The following is a 21,186-nucleotide window of genomic DNA, read 5'->3' on the forward strand; positions in this document are numbered from 1 at the left end:
GACACAGAGTACCAGACAAGAGGGACATACGGGCAGAGAAGACTAAGCACAAGCAAAACCTAAACTAAACATGATGGCAAGAGAACAAAACCTAACCCAGAAATAATCATCATCATAGGATAGCTAAAGAATCAGAACATAATTATAATTAGCATAATCTGGAAACACACCAAAAAAAGCAGGTTCAAAATGACCCAGAACAGTTTGTGTGTGTGAGCACCCGTGTGAGCATGAGCGCGCTTGTATTTAAAAGGTTCCTTCATGTAATGATCTGCTAGAGAAACTTAGCAAGCAGTGTGCTAACTGTAGCATGGGAGATGGGTGGTCTTGTAGGGTGTCTTGCACTGAAATCTGCTGCAATGACCTGGTTACTGCGTTCACCAGATATCAACACAATTTCGATCCGCTCCTCACGCGTTAACCTCTTCGACATGTCAATGGCTGTGAACAAGAGAAACTTGTAAATAACTCATGAAAGAATAAAGTTACGTTGAAACCAAGCATACCATTGTCTTTCTTGTGACATTACCAATAAGTTTGATGTGTCACATGGCCCTCTTCCTATTGAAAAAACAAAAGTTGTATCCAAGATGGCCGACTTCTAAATGGCCACCATGGTCACCACCCATCTTGAGGAGTTTGCCCCCTCACATATACTAATGTGCCACAAACAAGACTTTAATATCACCAACCATTCCCATTTTATTACGGTGTATCCATATAAATGGCCCACCCTGTAGACATGTCTCTAATCTGAGGTGCTGTTAACTTGCGGTTTTCAGAGGCTGGTGTCTTGGATGAATTTATCCTCGGCAGCTGAAGTGACTCTTGGTCTTCCTTTCCTGGGGCGGTCCTCATGAGCTAGTTTTGTTGTAGCACTTGATGGTTTTTGCAACTGCACTTGGAGACACGTTCAACGCTTTAGCAATTTTCTGACCTTCAGTTCTTAAAATAATGATAGACTTCGCTTCTCTTCACTTAGCTGATGGGTTTCATGCCTTAATATGAATTCCAACAGTTGTCAAAAATTACTGTCAGCTGTGTACCAACCTCACTTCTGCACATCACAACCGATGATCCCAACCCCATTAACAAGGCAAGAAATTCTACAATGAACCCTGACAAGGCACACTTGTGGAGTGAAAACCATTTCAGGTGACTACATCATGAAGCTCACTGAGAGAAGGCCAAGAGTTTGCAGCGCTGTCAACAAAGCAAAGGGTGGCTAGTAGCTCATCTCAAAAGAAATATATTACATCTACATTAAATTTACATTGTTGGTGTTATGTGTACATTACGTGTACATAGCTGTACATGTGATTGATTGTCTCATACAATGAATAGACAGCTTACAAAGAAGAAGACTGCAGGCTGGTGTCAATTTGGGGATCTCCAGCTAATCAGAGGAAGGAGGCTTTGATTTGACAAACCACACAGTGCACACCTTGATAAGGAGACTCACTTGTGGCTGGGTGCAGCTCTTGCTTCCTTGCTTAGAGTTGTTTGGCACATGTGTAGAGCTCTGGTGTATTTCTTTTGTTTAAAGATTGTGGTGGGAGTAAAGAGGACTAGGCAAGTCTGAGGACCCCATACACTTACTCACGTAGAGTCCTTTCTGTTAGAAACACTAGGTAAGTAGGTTGGTGCCACCCATGTAAGTTTGAGCTTGTTTTGAGTTGAGGATTACGGTCTTTTCCCCTTTTTTTGTTTTTCTAGGGTAAGAGTTCAGTTAAGTTTTGGATTTGTCTTTTTGGTGGGTTTTTTTGGCACAACTTAACTGTCCCTTTCTCCCCCACACTTGTTGTAAGAATTTGGGTTATTGTTTTTGTGAAAAAGCTGCCATTAAACTTGTTTTTGTTATTACACTTGTACCGAGTTTCTGCAGTTGTTGTGTTACCCCCTCCTGCCCTCGAGGAAGCGTAACAAAAGTTAAAAAAGAATAACATGACGGGGGGTTTTTTTGTTGTTGGTTTTTTTTTTGCCTGTCCCATTTGTTTATTTAGCCGTCAGAATTGTTGTCTGAAGACCAACAAGGATACACAATGGATTTATTTTGCCAAATGGATCATCTGTCATGGTCCTGGGCCATGTGGGCCCAGTATTCTCAGTTTTTGTGTGTTTTGTACTTTATTCCCCAGGCCCAGCTCTCCCTTGCACCCGTATCAGCTCCTCGGGTGAGGGTGGCTGAGGTCCCGCTGGTCCCTGCTTCTGTCCCCAGCCTGGCAGAGGCCCCGTTCATCCCGGCACCCGTACCTGCTCCTCGGGTGGGGTTGATGGACACCCAGCCTTTGCCTGCTCCGGTTCCGGTTCCCCGGGTGAGGTCAGCCGTGACCCTGCCGACTCCTGCACCCGTCTCCGCTGGAGGGTCCGAGGGGCCCGTCCAGCCACCCGCTGCCCCACCAGCAACCTCATCCGTGTTTGCAGAAGCAGACCTCCTGCCTGCCACACAGCGATCCATGACATCATCATGGCATTGCCGTACTGGTCCATTTGATCAACCTTTTTTTTTTATTATTTTTTTTAATTTTATTTTCAGTTGTTACAGACGGGACAGACATGAGTGAGGGATAGGAAAGGGAGAAAGAGGAAGGAAAAGAAAAACAGAAGGGGAGAGGGACAGTGAGAAAGGGAAAAACAATCTCCTGGATCACCTGTTGAGAGAGAGAATAGAAAACAAGCAAAAAAAAAACAAAGCAACATACTAAACACAACACCATCGCATTAATCTAGCTAAGTGTAAACAGCAGTAAATACTAAATATTCAATGTTGTTGTGCAGCACGCAGGACAATAGCGCACAACGTGCTTTGAATTTAACATACATGTCTGTGTTTTCATACATGAGCAAAGCCAGCCAGAGCCACATGCCTGTCTAGTATAAATAAAAGACAGCCATCTATGAGATGTTACATATCATGGTTAGCTTAGCTCGTCGTCACTAGCTTGATTGTATGGCTCCAAGATAGCACAAGCTAATGCTAAATTTTAAAGCTTACTAGCTAAGTAGCCAAATTTACAAATTAAAAAAACTAGAATTGTACTCCCTTTGTACAGTTATTTGAAATATAAATGCACAAGATATATTCTTTGTTAGAAAAATACATTAAAAATCTCCAAAAGGCACCAACTGTATAAACACAATTAAGATAGTGGAGGTGTAGCCTACCAGAGAGCTACCAGCTACAGCCACCTGTCCTGAAACATCTGTCATTTAAATAACATATAACTTAACACAATTTAAATGGAATTATGGGAGGTAACACCACACACCCTGTAGTTGTCACGATAGTCTAAATTTGGTATATGCATAGGGGTGGTTAATTGTCTTTTGGAAATTCTCTCAAGTGGTCATAAGATAAGATAAGATAAGATAAGATAACCTTTATTAGTCCCACACGTGGGAAATTTGTTTTGTCACAGCAGGAGTGGACAGTGCAAAAGTTATGAGGCAAAAATTAGAATACAATAAGAATAAATACAGTACACAACTGTACAGAATAGAATAAAATAAAATACTATATACAGTAATTTGAGGAGATTGAGTTTTTTGGCACCTTCACAGTTTACTTTTTTTCCTGTCTCCACTTACATCTGACCCTTAAAGAAACAGTCAAACAGTGAAATACATGAGTTCTTATTTGGAGAACATTTACTGATGAAGACAGCTGTTTTTTTTTTTATTTTTAGGAAGTTTCATTTGGAAAAGTCTGGATTTAAACCAGTCATCAAGAATAAAGCAGTACTTATGTCAGTCACTTGTGTCTTTTTACATTTGTTAGTATATGTAAGACATAAACTCCTTATAACATCAGTACTCTTTGGTAAGACAAAAGCCACATTTTCAATTAATCTAAAATAACACCAGTGTTCCTCTTTTTGAGAATAAAGGCCCTTCTCGTAACTTAGGGCAAGAAAGAAAATTAAAAACAGCTCAATGCTTCGAACTCAAACAATAAACCAAAGTGAAAGCCATGTCAGTGTGTGTGTTTGATTTTGACCACATGTAAATGAGCCCATTGTACAAGAAGAACATGGAGCAAGCAGAGCATCCACGAAAATAAACCTCACAGAGAAAAGCCCTGTAGTTAGAATGGCCACAGAACGGGCTGTTGGGCTCCAAACCACGCCACAGCAGGATGCAGTGTGTGTGTGTGTGTGTGCGTGTGTGTGTGTGTGTGCGCGCGCGCGCGAGTTTATGTGGTGGCACAGCAGCCAATCCTGTCCATGCGGACTGTGGTGTGGTCGGGTTCCCCTGCTAAATTTAATAAGGGTCTTTGCTTACATCATGGCCAAAAGAAACAGAAAGAAAAGAGGGAGACTGGAAGAAGTAAAAGAATCCTCCATCAGTGTTATAATTTTTAAAAGACTATTCTGGTGGTTTGATATGGTTAACTTTGCTAAAAGCTACATATAGCGTAAAGCTGCATTCATACTGTTTGGCCTCTCAGCTCAGAAAATTCCACATTCTTAAAATAAAAGTCACTTTTAACATGTCGTGCAGTTACACAGAAACATTGGCATTTATTTAGAGCAGTGTTACATTTTGTGCTCATATAAAGCAAAGATTCATGGTTGTAGTGAAGGAGGACATGCAGAGAGTTGTGTGTGGCAGTGGCTAGAGGTACTAGAGAGGAGAGTCGCTTTGTTAGTTGAAGCTCTTCATCCTCTTAAGGATATTTGAGGATGTGTGGAAGTTTTCCAAACCAATTGAAGTGTGTTTTGTGGACTTGGAATAAGTATTTGATCACATTCTTAGAGGTATACTTTTGGGGGGTGCTTCAGGAGTATGGCATGTTCGATCCCAGTACTGATGTAGCTTTGTCCGCAATCAGTTAGACTCAAGGGTGCTGAACTCCATCAGGGGTGCCCTTTGTCACCAATTCTGTTCATACCCAAAAGGTAGATTCTGGTCGTGTCCAAATTCATGGGCGGTCGCGGTCTACGTGGGCCGGGTCCTCAGAAGGTCGGGTAGGCCGTAAGTAAACTGTTGGGGAAATTGGACGGTCTAGCCTTCTGATTAGCGTCACCGCTGTCTCGGTGGAGTTTAATAAACTCAGCCGTCTGCTCCTTGCTATCTAAAATATAACAGGACACTGGTGTAAATTCTCGACCATCTCATACTTCTGTTTTATCAGTTTTCTATTTGACGTTTAGTCAGCTGTGTAAAAACCAAGGAGGAACCCACCCGGGGGATTAATAAAGTTTTATTTTATCTAATCTAATAACTTTAATCTCAGCCAAACCGATTTACTCACGAACAAACAAAACACTGGAAAAAAGCCCAACAATAACATTTTTAGGTTGTCTAAGTGACTTATATATTACGTTTAACCCGAGTAGCAAAAGTCCGCGGTGATCTGAAAATGATGTGCCGGGAGTTGTGCCGTTCTCGGCTGCATCAGTGACCCTCGAGCTCCCGGCTAGCTATCGAGCTGGTGGGTAGCAGACGCCTCTGAAAACGTCGAAGCACTTTTGCAAATATGCGATATCTTGATAAACCGAGCAGATATTTGATGTTTACACAGCTACTTTCTCGTCTGAAAATATGTTAAAAGTTTATTTTGTGACCCAGAAAGATTAGTATGAGTAATTTTAAAACTTAGTAGCGGCCGCCATTGTTGGAAACTGGAGTTTGGCTGGGCCGCGCTATGAATTCTGGGATATGGTGGGCCACGAAGGACACACCCGACCCATCATTCAAATTCAGGGAAAAGGAGGACACATTTGTCGGCTGCATTTGGAGGAGTCTAAGAATTTGGACAGCCTTCGGCGCATCACTGTGACGTAATTGGTCTACAAATGCGGCCTCAGGAGGATGCAGCCCATGAATTTGGACACGACCAGAGTTTATCTGGGCATAGTGTTTTCAGTGGAAGAAACGTTTCGTCTTCAGACTTGTTCAGTCTCTGTGGAAGTCACTTAACTGGATGTCTTAATGCATTCTCAATCATCCAGGAAAGTAAATCTCCAAAGGTTGATTCTGTTCATCTGGACGTAGCGTTTTAAACGCTATGTCCAGATGAACAGAATCAACTTTTGGACACTTACCGGTAACTGGATGATTGAGTATGCAATGAGACAACTGTGTTCATAGTTTTTTGGGGGACTGAAAATCTAGGCTTAGCTGGACAAGTGAAACTACAACTTCTGTCAGTGAAAAGAAGTTTAACTACACAATTAATCAATGAGATATCTTAATCTAACACAACAGTTCACTTTTTCTACATGATAAAGAAATTATTCTTCTTTATCAGTGGGAAAAGATGGAAAAATGTGAAAACACAGTTAAAAGTCTAGAATATATCTCCTTCACAGGCCATATGAGGTCATAGGAATAATATACCTACTTTGCTAATAATTGCTACACTCCAAAAATGAGCTCTGTTTCGAGTTATTATGCTGTATATTAACTTACACGTGAGAGAGAAGGGAAGATGGGTAAGAAATGAATCGAATACGTCTCAGGGAAGACTTATTATAAGCTAGTGGCAAAAAAAGAAGGTTGTGTCTTTGATACACACACACACATTCACATACACACATGCAAATAACACACAGTTTTAAAAAGTACAAGACAAACTTAGAGCACCTGCCTGATTTTCTGTCTGCGGTGGCCTCGTCCTCTCCAAGCACGCTTCTTTATTTATCAGCGGAAGCTAAAGTGATTAACCCACAGCTGTTCTCCCTGCATCACACATACACATACATACAGACACACACAGACTCACACTGTCACTCCATATGTTGCACAGACCAAAAGGTGTCAGATACCAGTGGCATCCTAGAATGGGTCAGAGAATATAAAAGTCAGAGGAAAGCTGGTGTGACATTTTGACACTTTAAATGATGAGGTTCTCTGGGCAGATAGTAAGAGCAGTGCTTGCAAGACCATACAAAGTCATTCCCAGTGTGTGCGTTTGTGAGACAAGTCTGAGACCTGAACGAAATCCCTTGCTGCTGTGGAGACAGCCTCCCGGCCCACTGCGGACGCATTAATCACAGGTTATAATTAAATGTCTCCATCTCTTCACACAGAGACAGGATGGGAAGTGAAAGAGGGCCAGAGCTGCTATCAGGCTCACGCTCCAGCCAGGCCAGCCACCCAGAGTTCACCACACCCAGGTCTTGATCCCCCTCTGTCATCACAGTCGGTGGTAGATATTGCACAGAGGGGAAATATTTTCAAACCATAACTCTGGGCTCTTCTAGACTGCTGCAATATGAATATGGCCTAGCATCACTTTTATTAATCTCAGGTGTTTGCAGTTTCAGAAACTGTTTTCTGTAATGTCTGTGGTCCTTGAATGATATACATTGAGCTCCAGTATGTGATCAGTGCTCTTTTGTCAAATCAAATCAAATCAAATCAAATCACTTTTATTGTCACATCACATGTGCAGGCACACTGGCACAGCACATGCGAGTGAAATTCTTGTGTGCGAGCCCCACAAGCAACAGAGATGTGCAAACACAACAACACAAACGAGCAAAATACAAGAATGGCCAACCTGAAACTAATAAATATATGTACAATATATAATAGTGTATGCATTTCTGGATGTGTATACTAAATATTTTCCTACGTGTGTGTGTGTGTATACACATTTTTACAAATTAAATAGTAAAAAAAATAAAAATAAAATAATAATAATAATAATAATAATAAAATATACAGAGTTGAATATGTGCAAAACAAGTGGCATTTATATACAGTATGGAGTGCATACAATCTGTCTTTTGACAAGATTATTCAAAAGCTACACAGTCGAATGTCATGTAACTTAGTGATGGACAAGCACAGGGAGAACCCACACACTTTTGGTGTAAATCTCCATTACTTTCTTTAAAAGTGCTAAATAGGGAATTGGCCTTGGCAGAGGATACACCTTTTGCATCCAGCTACATCTAAGGATCATTTGTTAATAGCTTGAGTGGCAGCACCACCCTTCATCTCAAAGTCTTTCCAACATTTCTGAAGGAAGTAGTTTCCTTAAAGGTTATATAATGTGCCACTGTGCAACACTGTAGTATTTGTGCCTCTTGTATATTTATACTCTTACAGAGTCTTATACACACAAATATAATCTCAAGATATAGATCAGTTATCTACAAAAGCAATAAATGAGTGAACTGTTCAGTGGCTTAATGTTTTTTTCTCTCTTAAGACAGCCTAAGTCATTTGTCCAAAGCATTGTTCATTAAAATGCTCTGCATCGAATCAAGAATAAGTGACATTGCAGAGCACTTTTATTGGGATGAAATGTAATACTCTGATGGATACGCCGCAGGAGAGTGGAGAGGATGCGTGTGCTGAATGATGATGTCCTGTTTAGGAAGGCGGGAGCTCACATCCCAACTAAAGCTGCCTCATAATTAGAAAGTGGAGTCTAAAGCCTTGCTTCCAGTCAAAGAGACTGTGGACATGTGAGTGTGCTGGGCGGTATGTTTAAAATTTGATCTTCATATTGTAAATATGCAGTCACACTCTTATAATAAATTCCAACAAAATTCACAGTGAGTATCACAACTCACTGCAGCTAACAAGTACCCAGTGGTTACAGTCATACTGCAAACCTTGCTTTTTTCATGAGTGTTTTTTAGAGGCTTACTGTAAGCTTTTCATAACTTTTCACTGACACTAAAGCCACGTTCTGCACTGACTCTCTGCACTCTGAGCATCTTCTGTAGAGCTATTTGTCCTTCTTTTCTGCCGCCGCTGGCACCAGCTCTCTCTGCAGTGCAGAAACATAATGAATGTCAGGCTGAAGCAAAATAAAAATAAAAAAAATACACAAAGTTTGCAATTAGCCTTGATTTTCAACCACCGCAAATGTAATTTGTATTCAATTTGGGACCCTTTAACAAGGGTGTGATTGGGATATTTACGAAACAGGGATTTTTTTTCTTCTCTTTTTATACATTTCTAACAAAATAGAAGAAAATAGAAGAGAATCGCTGCAGAGGGAGGGAAGCTGGTTTTCTTCTACCATCAGCCTTTTTATGAATTTTACATATAAATAAATATTTCCAAAACATGTCACATGTTTCAGATTACAAGCTCATCTGAATGTAATTCAGTGCATGTGCAATTGCTACAATATACTATCTAGTTTTGCAGTCTGAGGTAAAATCGCTTTATTTTGTTTAAAAACTTCTCTATGCTTGGTGGAATCTCTTTCATGTTACCACAGGGTTGTGCAATGTGTGTCTCCTAATGAGTTTTGTGACCTTTTTTTTGGACAGAACTGCATGGTATCAATTTGTGGTGTAACTATGTCATCCCCACTGGAACGTTTTGTAAGCTAATTCAGGGGAAAGAAATAATGCTTCCACAGCGACCTTATTTTGGAATTAATTACCTTTTAATATAGCCATTACTTCCCTCCGGCAACTTTTGCAAATCTGTGGTAGGCCTACTGAATAATGACTGTGTAATGACCTCATCTCATGGTCATTACACCACACTGTAAAAACCACTGCTCTGTCATTTGCCTCCAATGACTGAAGTGACAACAGGGAAGTCCCCCCCACCCCGTGCTGCAACCAAATGTCTAAAGAAAAAAGAGAGAAAAAAGGAAAGCAAAGTAAGAATGAGGAAACCTAAAGAGAAAAAAGCTGTTCACTCATTGCCCCAAATGCAGGTTGTTGTTCTTTCTTTCTTTCTTTCTTTCTTTCTTTCTTTCTTTCTTTCTTTCTTTCTTTCTTTCGCCTCTGTGGACCACCAGCCTTTTAAAAAGACGCAACTTTACAATGTGATACAGAGAGCAGAGATTTTTCCTTTTTTTTTGGTCGATTCGATTTCTTTCGGGATAGGGGAACAGAAAGCGGTATGAAGAAAAATAACACCTAGAAAAGAAAGAACTTGAGGGAGACTATTGCTTTATTCTGTCATATAACTTATTATACGATAATAATAAATCATTTTCAGCAAATTACCTTTACTTTAATTTAGCGGAACCGAATCATACATACGGAGCACCCCCTTAAACCTTCTCATGGTACAGTCCACAGCTCCTTTTCGTGTCCACAGAGTCGGGAACCACAGCACAACATGTTGGAGACCGTAGCCGAGCCGTTCAGCTCAGAGTTAACTTTTTTAATCCCGGTTTTGTCGCGTTATCGCACACAAGAGGAGGAGGCGGAGGAGGTCGCCGAGAGAAAGGGGGATAAAAAGCCAGTCATGCTATGAGGTTAGGGTGAAAGCCGGAGCGTCTTCTTGTAAAAGAAGCCTGTTGATATTTAATTGTGCACAGGAGAAGAAGAAGAGGAGGAGGAGGAGGGAAGAAGGGGAAGGGAAGCCCAGAGAAGCGAGAAAAAAGCGGGGTCCACGATGCAGCTGGCCGCGGTGCTGTGGGGCGCCCTCCTAACTTTGCTTCTCAGCCGGAGTCCAGGTAAGAAAATGCACGGACAACAACGGCGCGAACCGGGCTTGAATCTGCATGTCAGTGGGTCCGAGCAAGAGGTGGACGGAGGGTTGTTTTTTTTTTTTTTGCACCACTGTTATTTGGCACTAGAATTTAGTTTTAGGTTGTTTTTTTTCTGCTTCTCATAAGCGCATTCAAACTACAGCCAAGTTTCCCTGTAACAGAGAAGGGGCCATGTAGGTGGTTAAAACAGTGGAAAATGTGCTCGAGTGTGTTTTCATTGTTTTCTTAAAGTCTTGTTTGACAAACATACCTGTGTAGCTCACAGATCTGTAGCAGCAGTCCTTTGGATGGTAATACCTGAAACTTGTGAAAATGTGTATATATATTCATTTTTTAGCACTCATTTCGTTTTGTATATGTGAAGCTTATTATTTTTATTACTTATTTTAGTTTCTTTATTTTTGTTTACCTTCACGTACCCTGTTTATTTTGTGCGCGTGTGTTAAATGTTAGCGTGCCGCTTTGATTTAGGCTTAAATGGGGTTTCATCAGTCTTATTTATTTATTTACTGTTTGGTGTTTTATGGAGGTTGAGGACGTCGGCTGGTACAGTACGCGGTGGGTGAATGGTGGGGATGTTCTGTCAGATCTGACACATTTCTTGGCTGATGTTGGAATAAGCAACCAGATGTTGTTGCTTTTCTAATCTGTCTGTTGTCTTGGATACCTAGAAGCTGAAAGTTGGTCATGTAACTCATGAAAGGGTTTTTATTTTTAAGAGAATATTTGCTTTTTGGCTGGCATATAAGCTGATGCACAGTGGCTTTAAAAAAATCTCCTTTTATTTTGTGCAAATATCCATTTGAGTAATTGCCACGTGACCTTCATGCTCTTATTTGTCTGATAACTTCTGAGAAAGAAGCAAATTTGGATCACACTCCTCTGCGCCCTGATTGCGGGTGAACCATGCTGTTTATATATGATATTTTAGATTCTGTCACACCCCCGCTGACACACCATAACCAGCAGTATTTGCTATATTTCCACTACTCTCTTTCTATGTTTCTCTAACACCTTGTATTTACAACATGTTAGAACAGCCGCTGGAATGCAAGGACCCAGCAGAGGCAATGTCTGAACAGACACGTGCACAAGCACACACTGAGCTTAGTGTCATACACACATGGGTGCTGCACACTCTGACATGCTGTGTAAAGATTTACCTGACAGGAATAGCGAAAATGACATCTGTAATTGGCTGGTCGGACACCAAATGGAGGTTGGTGTAATTGTAACAAGTTCTAAATGTCACCAGAAGACTGTATCTAAAATGTCAACCTGATAAGAGTCAATATCCAATTGAAAACAAAAGTCACCCTGGATGACATGCTATATATAGCGGGTCCTTTCATCCTTCCAGATATGGTTATCAATGCCCCCACCCTCCTTGCACCTCCCCACTTTATCTGGGGCGGAGGCCTGCGCTCCTTTGATTATAGTCTTGTTCTGTCATAAAGCAATTAAGCCTCCCGGGCCTGTATCATGTCTTAAACATTTCATTGTGCACTGGGTATGAATGGAAGCTGCTGCTGTTGGCATTTTCCATTGTGGCGAGTAGCAAACACCACAGCTCCAGTGCTTTGTAATTCTTCTGCTTGATAGTGGTTTTGCATTCCAGTCTTTAATTGAAGATCCTTAAATCTGAGCACTTTCCTTTTGGGAATCCCAAAAATTTAGTATTTATTTCCTCTCTGGTTTATTTTTTTCATTTTTTTTTGTCAGTGTGGAAAAGGCTCTGAAATAGCTTTCAAACTGTAATTTGACTCGGACAGCTAAGACTTGCACTTAATGAATGATTATTTTAAGACTAGTGGCTCTTTGAGGGCAGGATCTCATACCACAGCCATCCAGTGGTTGGGGAAACTCCAGGATGAATGAAAGCCTGACATCGATAAATGCATCTTTATATGGGGACAGTAAATTCAATTCCAGTGGGTCTAAACCATGAAATGTTCATCATCTTGGCCATAAATATTGTCCAAGTGATGCACCAGTCTATCATCGACATATGAGTTTCTCCCTTTTGACTGTCGTATTTTAAGATATACATTATGGGTTCATGTGGAGATGAATAAAATGGGAAAGGCTATAATTTCTACGCTGTGTACAGTAAATGACATTATGAAGGCCAGCTGCTGGTCCCATTTGACAGAAGATGCCCCAGGGCTATAATTTATCAAACTGAGAGTGTGGGTGTGTGGGTAACTGAGTCTCAACGTGTTTGAGGTCAAGATGCCTTCTCAGCTAAGTCTAGTGGCTTCGCAGTAATAGGCTGTGTTGGACTAATGGTCTGCTGGAGAGAGTGTTACACTCTTTAATTATGTGCTCTGGGACAGTAACCCCCCACACCCCCTCACAAACTCCCACGATCTCCACTGTGCTCTCTCCATTTACTGATCAACTATCAATCAGACTTGCAGTTTGAGTCAGAGGCTGTGGTGTCATTCCACTGAAGATCGCCAAACATTCGATCACTGTTGTGTGGGCAATAAAGCCTCATTAAAATGTAAAATCCATGACCCTTTGGGAATGGGATGAAATGCTCTTCTTACACGATGATCCGTACACTGCAGAAGTGAACAGGACTAAAGTGAGACGGTGTTTCTGTATGAATCTGACAGCTGGGCAGCCATCCAAGAAAAAACCTCCTTCCTTGAGTGTTTTTTTTTTTTTGTCTTATTTGCTGCAGCAGCCAAACAAAGAGGATAAAAAAGAAAGGCAACGATGACAGTAAAATACGAGAAAAAGATTTGGTCTGAAAAATTTGATTCCCCTCCCCCTTTTCAAGTCATAAAAATGTACTTTGCAATATCCAGTTAGTCAGGGATTCGTACTGTTCTTTATTCGTGTTTCATCAAATAGCAGATGATTTTGGCACAGATTTTTGAAGTAGGTAGAAGTTTAGAGAAGAAAGTCAAACAATCCTAAGACCACTGGATGGTGGCAGTTGGAGGAACAGCGGCCTGAAAGGGGAGGTGGGGAGTTTGGCCCCATGCTTGCTTTCGTCTGCCAGCCTCTGTGCCCTTCCCTGCCACCTGTATTGCCTTATCAGATTGATTAGTCCCTTGACATTGCCGCTCCTCATCCTGGACCAACAAACACACACACATATTTAAATGCAGTCTCCTTTTCACACAACCTGCAGGCATGGATTTGCAGCAAAAAATTTATGGCTTTGTCTTGCAAAATGCCTCCAACACCACATTTGATTAAATGTCCTCAGAGTAATTGTGTTGGTATTAATGGTGTTGCAACGTTGATATTTCCAAATAACTCAGCCTAGAGACAGATTGATGGCGTGCCATAAGTTGTTTTTGGTACGGATTCCACTCTGTAGACGACTTTTCTCTGACGGGGAATGGTTGATGTGGAGGATGTGGCCGTGGTTTGGGTCAGTAAATTCGACTGCTTTGTCTTTAGTCTTGGCAAGGTTTGATTGTTTTGGCAGAAGCTTTTTGGGGGGCTTTGGGGGAATTGAGAGTTTCATTAATGGATGCGAGACTAGAGCTGCTGTGTTAGATGAGTGCATATGATTTTTGTGGCCTAAATGAGTGTGTTTGTGTGTGCCCTCCTCTGGTCTAGCTCATTAGGTTGGTGTAGGCCAGCCTTTTGCTTTCACCAGGGGAAGGTAAAGTGGGCCACCTGATACCCCCACTGTGCTTTGTCTGTCGGTGCTGAGGGGATGGAATTGCGGGGATGGAATTGCACCTCCAAGGTAGCAGTGGAGGTAACCTGTGATTACTTGATTCCCAGCCCCCCTTCCAACATTCTCGAAAGGATAAATGTCAGACTTCTAACCCCTCTCCTTTTTCTCCTCGTGTCCCTCTGCTTTCCTATAAATCACCGGCTTCTCTCCCTGCAAGACCTGACTCCATTCAGAGAGACCCCTGAGGGTGGCTTTCGTCTTTAGGGCCGTTTCAGATTTCAGAACATGATGCTACTGCCTCTGGGCCCATTTCACTTATGCTCAGCGCACTAATATTCAGTGTTACACATGTCAGGTCTTACAGCACAAAAGCAAGGAAACAAACAAAGTCAACTGCTGGCAGCACTCTGGAGATTGGTTCCCAGTCTAACAGCAGAAATGATCCACTGGTGGAACTCTGTGCCAAAGTTGTGACTTGTTCTGCTTTTGCTGCTTCTTTAGCGTGCTAAAAAGATCTGTGTGTCTTTGTTTGTGATATTTGTAATGACATTTGGTGGAATTTAAAGTGCAGACTTTGATCTGTCAAAATACATTTTAAGATCTGTCCAGGTTGGACAGATCTTAAAATGTATTTTATTAGCATTTCATTTGTATCCATGGTGTAATGGTTAACATGTATGCTTAACATGCAAAAGATCCCCAGTTCATCATTGGGAGGAGACACAAATCCCTGGAAGGACTGCATCAGGAAGAGCAACTGATATAAAAAGCTGTGTCAGATCAAAATATTCAGCTCCATCCACTGTAGCAAATATGAGATCAGCAGAATTAGGGTTTCTGTGATTTGCATTACATTCATATAGTTGATTGTCAGCCCTGCGACAGACTGGCACCTGTCCAGGTTGTACCACGCCTCTTGCCCTATGGAATAGGTGTCAATCCTGAACTGGATAAATGGATGGATGGATGATTGACAGCTGTGGGTTGTGCTTTACCCAGTGATTTTAAAGCAGAAAACTCCTTGAATGTTGGTTTGTTGGTTTTCAGTTTTGACATTCAGGCGTTGTCAAAGCCAAGTGAATTTCACCAGTTTTGCTATGGAATTAGAATTTTTAACATGTTTTGTTAGCTGTGATTCCACGAGTCTTGAAACACAATGGCTAACCCACTGAGTTTTTTGTTTGTTTGTTTGTTTTCTGGTGCTAGGGAACTCTCAGTATAGTTAGTAGATATCTGAGGCACGATTTTCATGTCCTTTCCATTTGAAATGGAAAGATTTCCATTCACTAGCTTATGTTACCCAGCACATTTAGGCAAATATCAGCCCTCCTTTGCTCTCCACCTTCTGTCTGCATCCATGTAACCAAAGCTTGCTCAAACATGATGGCCAGTAGCACTTGGACTACCAGTGAAGTACAAATGGAAACCATAAAGGTTTTAGTACCAAAAGTCTTGCCTCTATCTACATATTAATGTTAGCTATGTGTTTGTATAGATTAGCGTTTCACTAAATCAACCATAATACACATTTTCTTTTTTCTGCTTTTCATAAATGAGAATGCATAGCTTTCTGACTGATAAGGTAACACATATGTGAACAGATCAGGCTTACTGTCTGTCCAACAGTCAAGCACATCGCAATCTGTGCTTGACTGTTGAATCCTTGGACCCCAAAACCAAACCCCAAGTGACTCATTTGAGAAATTGGTCATCCATGTGATATAATCGATACATTGACAGCAAAAAAGTTTTAATACAAATGTTAGTTTCATGTTTAAGTGCTAGGAACAAAAAAAGTTCCCATCATTGTTTCACAGTGATTCTTTGAATCTGAAAGTAGTGCAAAACTCGTAGCATCTGCTGTCTTTTATAATTCTTCTGGCATAAAATTCATGCCCTGTCACCACACAGGTCTGAAAATGAAAAAACACATTTTTTAGGCCATGTAGTATGAATCTGAGTTCCTTGGGGGTTGCAGATTATTGGGGACTGTAATAAACTCTACTTCTCTGTCTCAGCGGGGGTCTGCTGTAGAGGACAGAAAGATAAGCAGGGCTGGAGACTCACTGTCTGAGCACAACCAGGGGAGGGGGGCAGGGACACAAAGACATTCTGAAGGTCACTCACACGTTCGGATCCATAGTAACTTAATTCTCCATCCTTTCTTGCTGTGACATAGGGAAATTTCTACAGGGACATTAATGACATTCTGTCAAATTTGGTGGAAGACATTAGTGTGAAATGATTGTGGCATCAATGGATTGTTGTCATGAAAGGCCTCTTGCCATCCCTAAATCTGGTTTTAGCCACAAATTTGAAATAAGCCGCTCATTCTTATGCATTATCTGGGTAACCGAGACATCATGGGACACTCTTTCCAGACAAAAAGAGGACGTTTGTCTGTGGCCAGTGTCTGCATGGTTTCAGTCTTTAGCGGGGGCACGAAGGGAAATTTGTGCAGGCGTATACTCACCGTGTCTAATGGGTTAACTGCAGAGTGCAGGGCCCACACAAACATATGGTTTTGAAATGGCTTTTGGGTTGAGAAACGTCTGACAAAGTTTTGAGGACTGGACAATGTCTTTGTTGTCGTGTGTGTGTGTGTGTGTGTGTGGTTTTTTTTTTTTTTTTTTTTTAAAGATTTACTAGGAATGTACTGTACCTTTTTGCAGTTTCCGTATGATACAGAGCTGCTGATGCCAAGTAAAGATCTGATGATCGATCAATGAGCTGCATTCCACTTTCAGGGAAATGTGTAAGGCAGCGTTGCTTTCCTAACAGATAAATAGACCCACAAATGTATTAGTGCAATAATAACTTTCAACGGGACTGAAGCTAATAATAATAAGAGGTCAACACAGCAGGCTGCCCTGCATATTTTGATGTGGCCGATTTTATGTTGGATGCTTTTCTTGATGCAACCCCCAAGGGACGTTGTTTCTGGTCTAGAATGGGGGATTTAGGTGGTTTATTACTCATTGCTATAGGACATCTTTTACTTAAAAAAAGACATCAGTGAACCACACTGGGGGACATGTTCAGTCAATACTCAGTATGCAGCCACTGTAGTTTATCTTGACTCAATTTCACATACATCGTTATCAATAAATACTATAGTATAGCACTGAATGGATCTGGCCTGGAGTATGGTCTCCAATAGGAGCTCAGTGTTTCTCTGTTTGATTAATGTTTGCCAACACTATAGAAGAACCACTTTGTCTTTGTCCTCCTCTCACCATTTAGACAGTAGACAGAAAGCAGACTGGGTGAGAGTTGAAGATATAAATAACTATAAACAGTGAAAGACATGCTTCTTTATTAACTGAATATGACCTCATTCACTACGCTGAGGTCATGGACTAAGTTTGTTTGTGTGTGTGCACGTGCACATGTTTTGTTCTAGACTGCTTGGCAGCTCACAAACAGCCCGGCATCAATGCGGTTTATGGATTGAGGGAGATTTTTCTCTTAATTGATGTCAAAGCCGTGACTCTGGTTTTTGTTGTACTCCACAAGATTCATCTTCAGCCCACCAAGTTTGTTTGAACACACACCCCCTTAGCTTCCTTTCCATTCGTCTTTGTCATGTCTTCTCCCCTTTTGCAGAGAAGATCTGGATTTGAACATCTCTCTTTGTACACAGACTCCAAAATACCTTTTTTCTTCTGCTAGAATTTACTTTTAAATGGCTACTACAGCATATCAAGTAACTGTCCTTTTTTAATCCGTAAACTGAAAATTACTGAGGACAGTGTACTGTATAATTTCCATTGTGCTTTTCTGTTAATACCTATCATATTTTGGACTATTTTATGCTTTGGGTAAGCTGTAAACCTGGTTTGTATTAGACTCTAAAAAGAGCGTTTTGGCTGAAAAAGCAGCTCAGAGCGTCTTTTGATGTTTTTCAGATCATATCTTCTGTTCCTCTTCTGCTGAGCACCTTATACTCTGAGATTACTCAGTCACCCTTCCTGTTTGCCAGTGGGGGTCCTGCAGATGGGAGACAGCAGCTGTCTCTTAGATTACCTCTAAAAAGGTGCTTTAATGAAGGCTCTTCACCTCACTCAACATGCCTGCATGCACAAATGACCTGTTCAGACATTGCTTTTAGGAACACACACACTCGCAGCTTCCATCTCTAGCTTTAGATAAGATTAGGGTTAGATATGAGTTTACTTAGACCCCACGCACATTCAGTCAGTTCTTTAAACATTAAGTCCTACGTTTAAAGCACACGAAAAAAATTAATGACAACAAAAGGCAAATTAAATAAAAGTCACCCAAATTCACTCTATAATTACTTTACAACCATAAGAATAAAGTGAGCTCTATTGATTAGGGATACATGGGAGAGTTTTGAAAGTGAACGCCTTTCCTGTTCTTGTCACCAGGCCAAAAATGGATTTAAAAGACTTCCTGCAAAGATGTACCTGTGGGTGACTCCTTGGTAGTCTTAATTTTGTCACTAGCACAATCCTTGTTACCTCTGTCCTTTGTTTTTACATTTTACCATAACTGAGCAACTGTTATTAATGGCTTATGACTGTAATTACGCTCAGCCATGCCCAGCAGTTTAACCCAAATCAACCAGGAGCAGGCATATGCTGTACCACCTATGGAATTAAATCTACGCACACACATTCCTTTTCATATCTTAGTGAGGACATCTCATTGACTTAAATATGTTTTCCCTAGATGCTTACTCTAACCCTAACCCTAAGCGTCAAAAATGAATGCCTAATCTAACCCTTAGCCTAAACCTAACCATAACCTAACTGTAACGCTAAAACCACATTTTGGTTTGAAACCTACATTAAAGGTCTGGAGTTTTCCATAGTTGTTCATGGAAACTGTAAATGTGGGGTCTTGTTTTTTTCTATCAGTAATAGCAATGTGGATGTAATTGAAGGAGGCTATTAACAGGGTACAAGACCTATCAGAAAGAGAGCAGAGGCTTTAGGAATGCCCATATCAACTATTTTTTTAAATCCTCAAAACAAAGATTGGATTTGAGAGCAAAGCAACACCAACAAGCCTCAAAGGAAATGGCAGGCTACTAAATTGGATGATTGCAGAGTGATCTTTGTGGACTTGGCAAGATGCTGTAAAAAGGAATCCTTTAGAACATCTAGTGAGGTCAAGAACTGTCGAGGAAGTAGACATTTCATTGTCGGAGTCTGCACCCAACGCATGCCTTTTGAGAGTGTAAATACAGAGGGTCTACACCAAGATGCAAACCAGGAATAAACAGCAAAAAACATCTAAAAATGCCTGCATTGTTCTGGAAGAAAATTCTTTAGACAGATGAATGCAAGGATGACTGAAAGAAAGGGGGGAAGAAAAGAGTGTGGAGTAGAAAAGCAAAGCGTACAGTATCATCTGTCAAACATGGCAGAGTCAGTGTTATGGTATGGACATGTAGAGCTCCCAGTGGACCTGGGTCTGTTACGTTTATTGCTGATGGTACTTCTGATAGAAGCAGGAGAGTGAACTCTGAGGTTTCTGGAGTGATGGTATTTCACTGTGCAGACATAATTAAATGGTGCAAAGCTGACGGGGCTGTCCCCCATTGTATACATGAATAATAACCAAAAACATAATGCAAAAGAACCCCAATACCTCCTCAAGATAAAGAAATGTAACATTTTTAAATGTCTAAATCAGTCAACTCAACAGATCCTGCTTTACATTCACTAAAGATAAAACTAAAAGTTTCAGATAGTTTGGAGGTTTTAAAATCATCAAAAAAATTGTATAGTTATGTCAGTTTGTTACTTTTGAGCCACTTAATCTAAATGTTTAAGGAACTATTTTTAGTAAACCCTTTGAATTAAAGCAAAAAGTTTTGTCAAATCACGATTGCTGTATTTCTCATTAATTTGCTGATGTACATAAGAACAATTGTATAAGATGTGTGACTGTGCAAACACTGTCTGTCTGTAATAGCTCAGGTATATAGTCACTCCATTTTTACTTCTCCCACAGCAATTATCTCCATGTACACACAGACACACACTCACAGAGAGAAGCTTCCTTGGGGCTCATATGATCTCAGAGTGCTTTTGCCCTTCTAGAGTGACATCTCACACTTTTGTCCCATCGATACTGACGCACAGTGATGTCACCCAAAAGTGCGAGAGCTGAAATCTAATTCTAGACACACACATGCACACACACACAAACACACATAACCTGCAAGAGAGTGGTTGCTTTGCCGCTGTGATGAAGGTGAAGCTCGGTATGGGTTCAGGGCAAAAGTGTTTCTCCCTCATTTCCCACCATTGCTATATGTCTTTGCGCTTGTTCTTCACATCCTATCCAATGCTCTTTGTTCTTCGCTATTTTCTGTCAGTGGACCCCTACCCTGCAGGCACCAACTCAGCTAAGCTTGTGATGAGGGAAATGGAGGAGGTAGCTGTGGAGGTGGTAAGGGTCTTTATTAAACAAACAGTGAAGGGCTGTGGAGGCTCCATTGAAACCTGGAGCCGGAATGGGGACGCGACTGAAAGAGCAGCACTTCCTAATGAACTCGAGTGGCCCATAGAAGCAACGGCCTTTTCACAGAAGCCAAGAAGGACAAAGTGTCAAAACAAGCCCGGCCCCTTTTCGTTCAGAGGGGCTACACGCCGCCTTTTGACTCTGTGGAGTGTGGGCATCTGAAGCGGAGGCCATGAGGAGAAAGGAGGAGGAGGCAGAATGTACTTGTTAAAACAATGGGCCCTTAAATCAAGCACCTCTCCTTGCCTCTCTTCTTTTCCTCAGCTCCCCTTCTAATATCGCCTCAGCTTCCAATTAGACCTGCTCTTGCACAAGCAATTGAAAGCCCCCATATATCGCAGGGGCCTCAGAGGAGAGGCTTTGCATCTCTGTAGCAGTGTTGCCTCTATGAAAAGTCTTAGTATTCAGAGGAGAGCTCTGTTTGGGCTCCTCAAAGCACTCAATCTGCCACTAGGGACTTGTGTACCATCATGTCCTCTCCGTTCACCGCCTCTACTTTGCTGTCTTCCTTCTTTTCTGTACCTCTCCACCCCCTCTATTCCTCTTCTCTCCCTCTTCTTTCCACTCTCAGCCAAAACTCTTTTCTTCTTCTTGTGACCCCTCCATTCCTCCTCCA

The 21,186-nt window shown here is 41.3% G+C and overlaps 1 protein-coding gene across 3 annotated transcripts in view; it reads left to right on the top strand.

Moving 5' to 3' along the window:
• The first annotated feature begins 10,046 nt into the window (after positions 1-10,046).
• Positions 10,047-21,186, top strand: part of lrp4 (low density lipoprotein receptor-related protein 4) — a 109,425-nt gene continuing 98,285 nt past the window's right edge. For all 3 annotated transcript variants that reach the window (XM_085275887.1, XM_085275893.1, XM_085275909.1), the window contains exon 1: positions 10,047-10,390. In XM_085275887.1, coding sequence (XP_085132013.1) covers positions 10,330-10,390 — 61 coding nt within the window. In that variant the 5' untranslated portion in view covers positions 10,047-10,329. The remainder of the gene's footprint in view (positions 10,391-21,186) is intronic.

The sequence above is a fragment of the Mchenga conophoros genome, linkage group LG1, assembly GCF_057382185.1.
Source record: "Mchenga conophoros isolate Kocher_MC1m ecotype Shallow Benthic linkage group LG1, M_conophoros_male_GT1.1, whole genome shotgun sequence".
Taxonomy (NCBI): Eukaryota; Metazoa; Chordata; class Actinopteri; order Cichliformes; family Cichlidae; genus Mchenga; species Mchenga conophoros.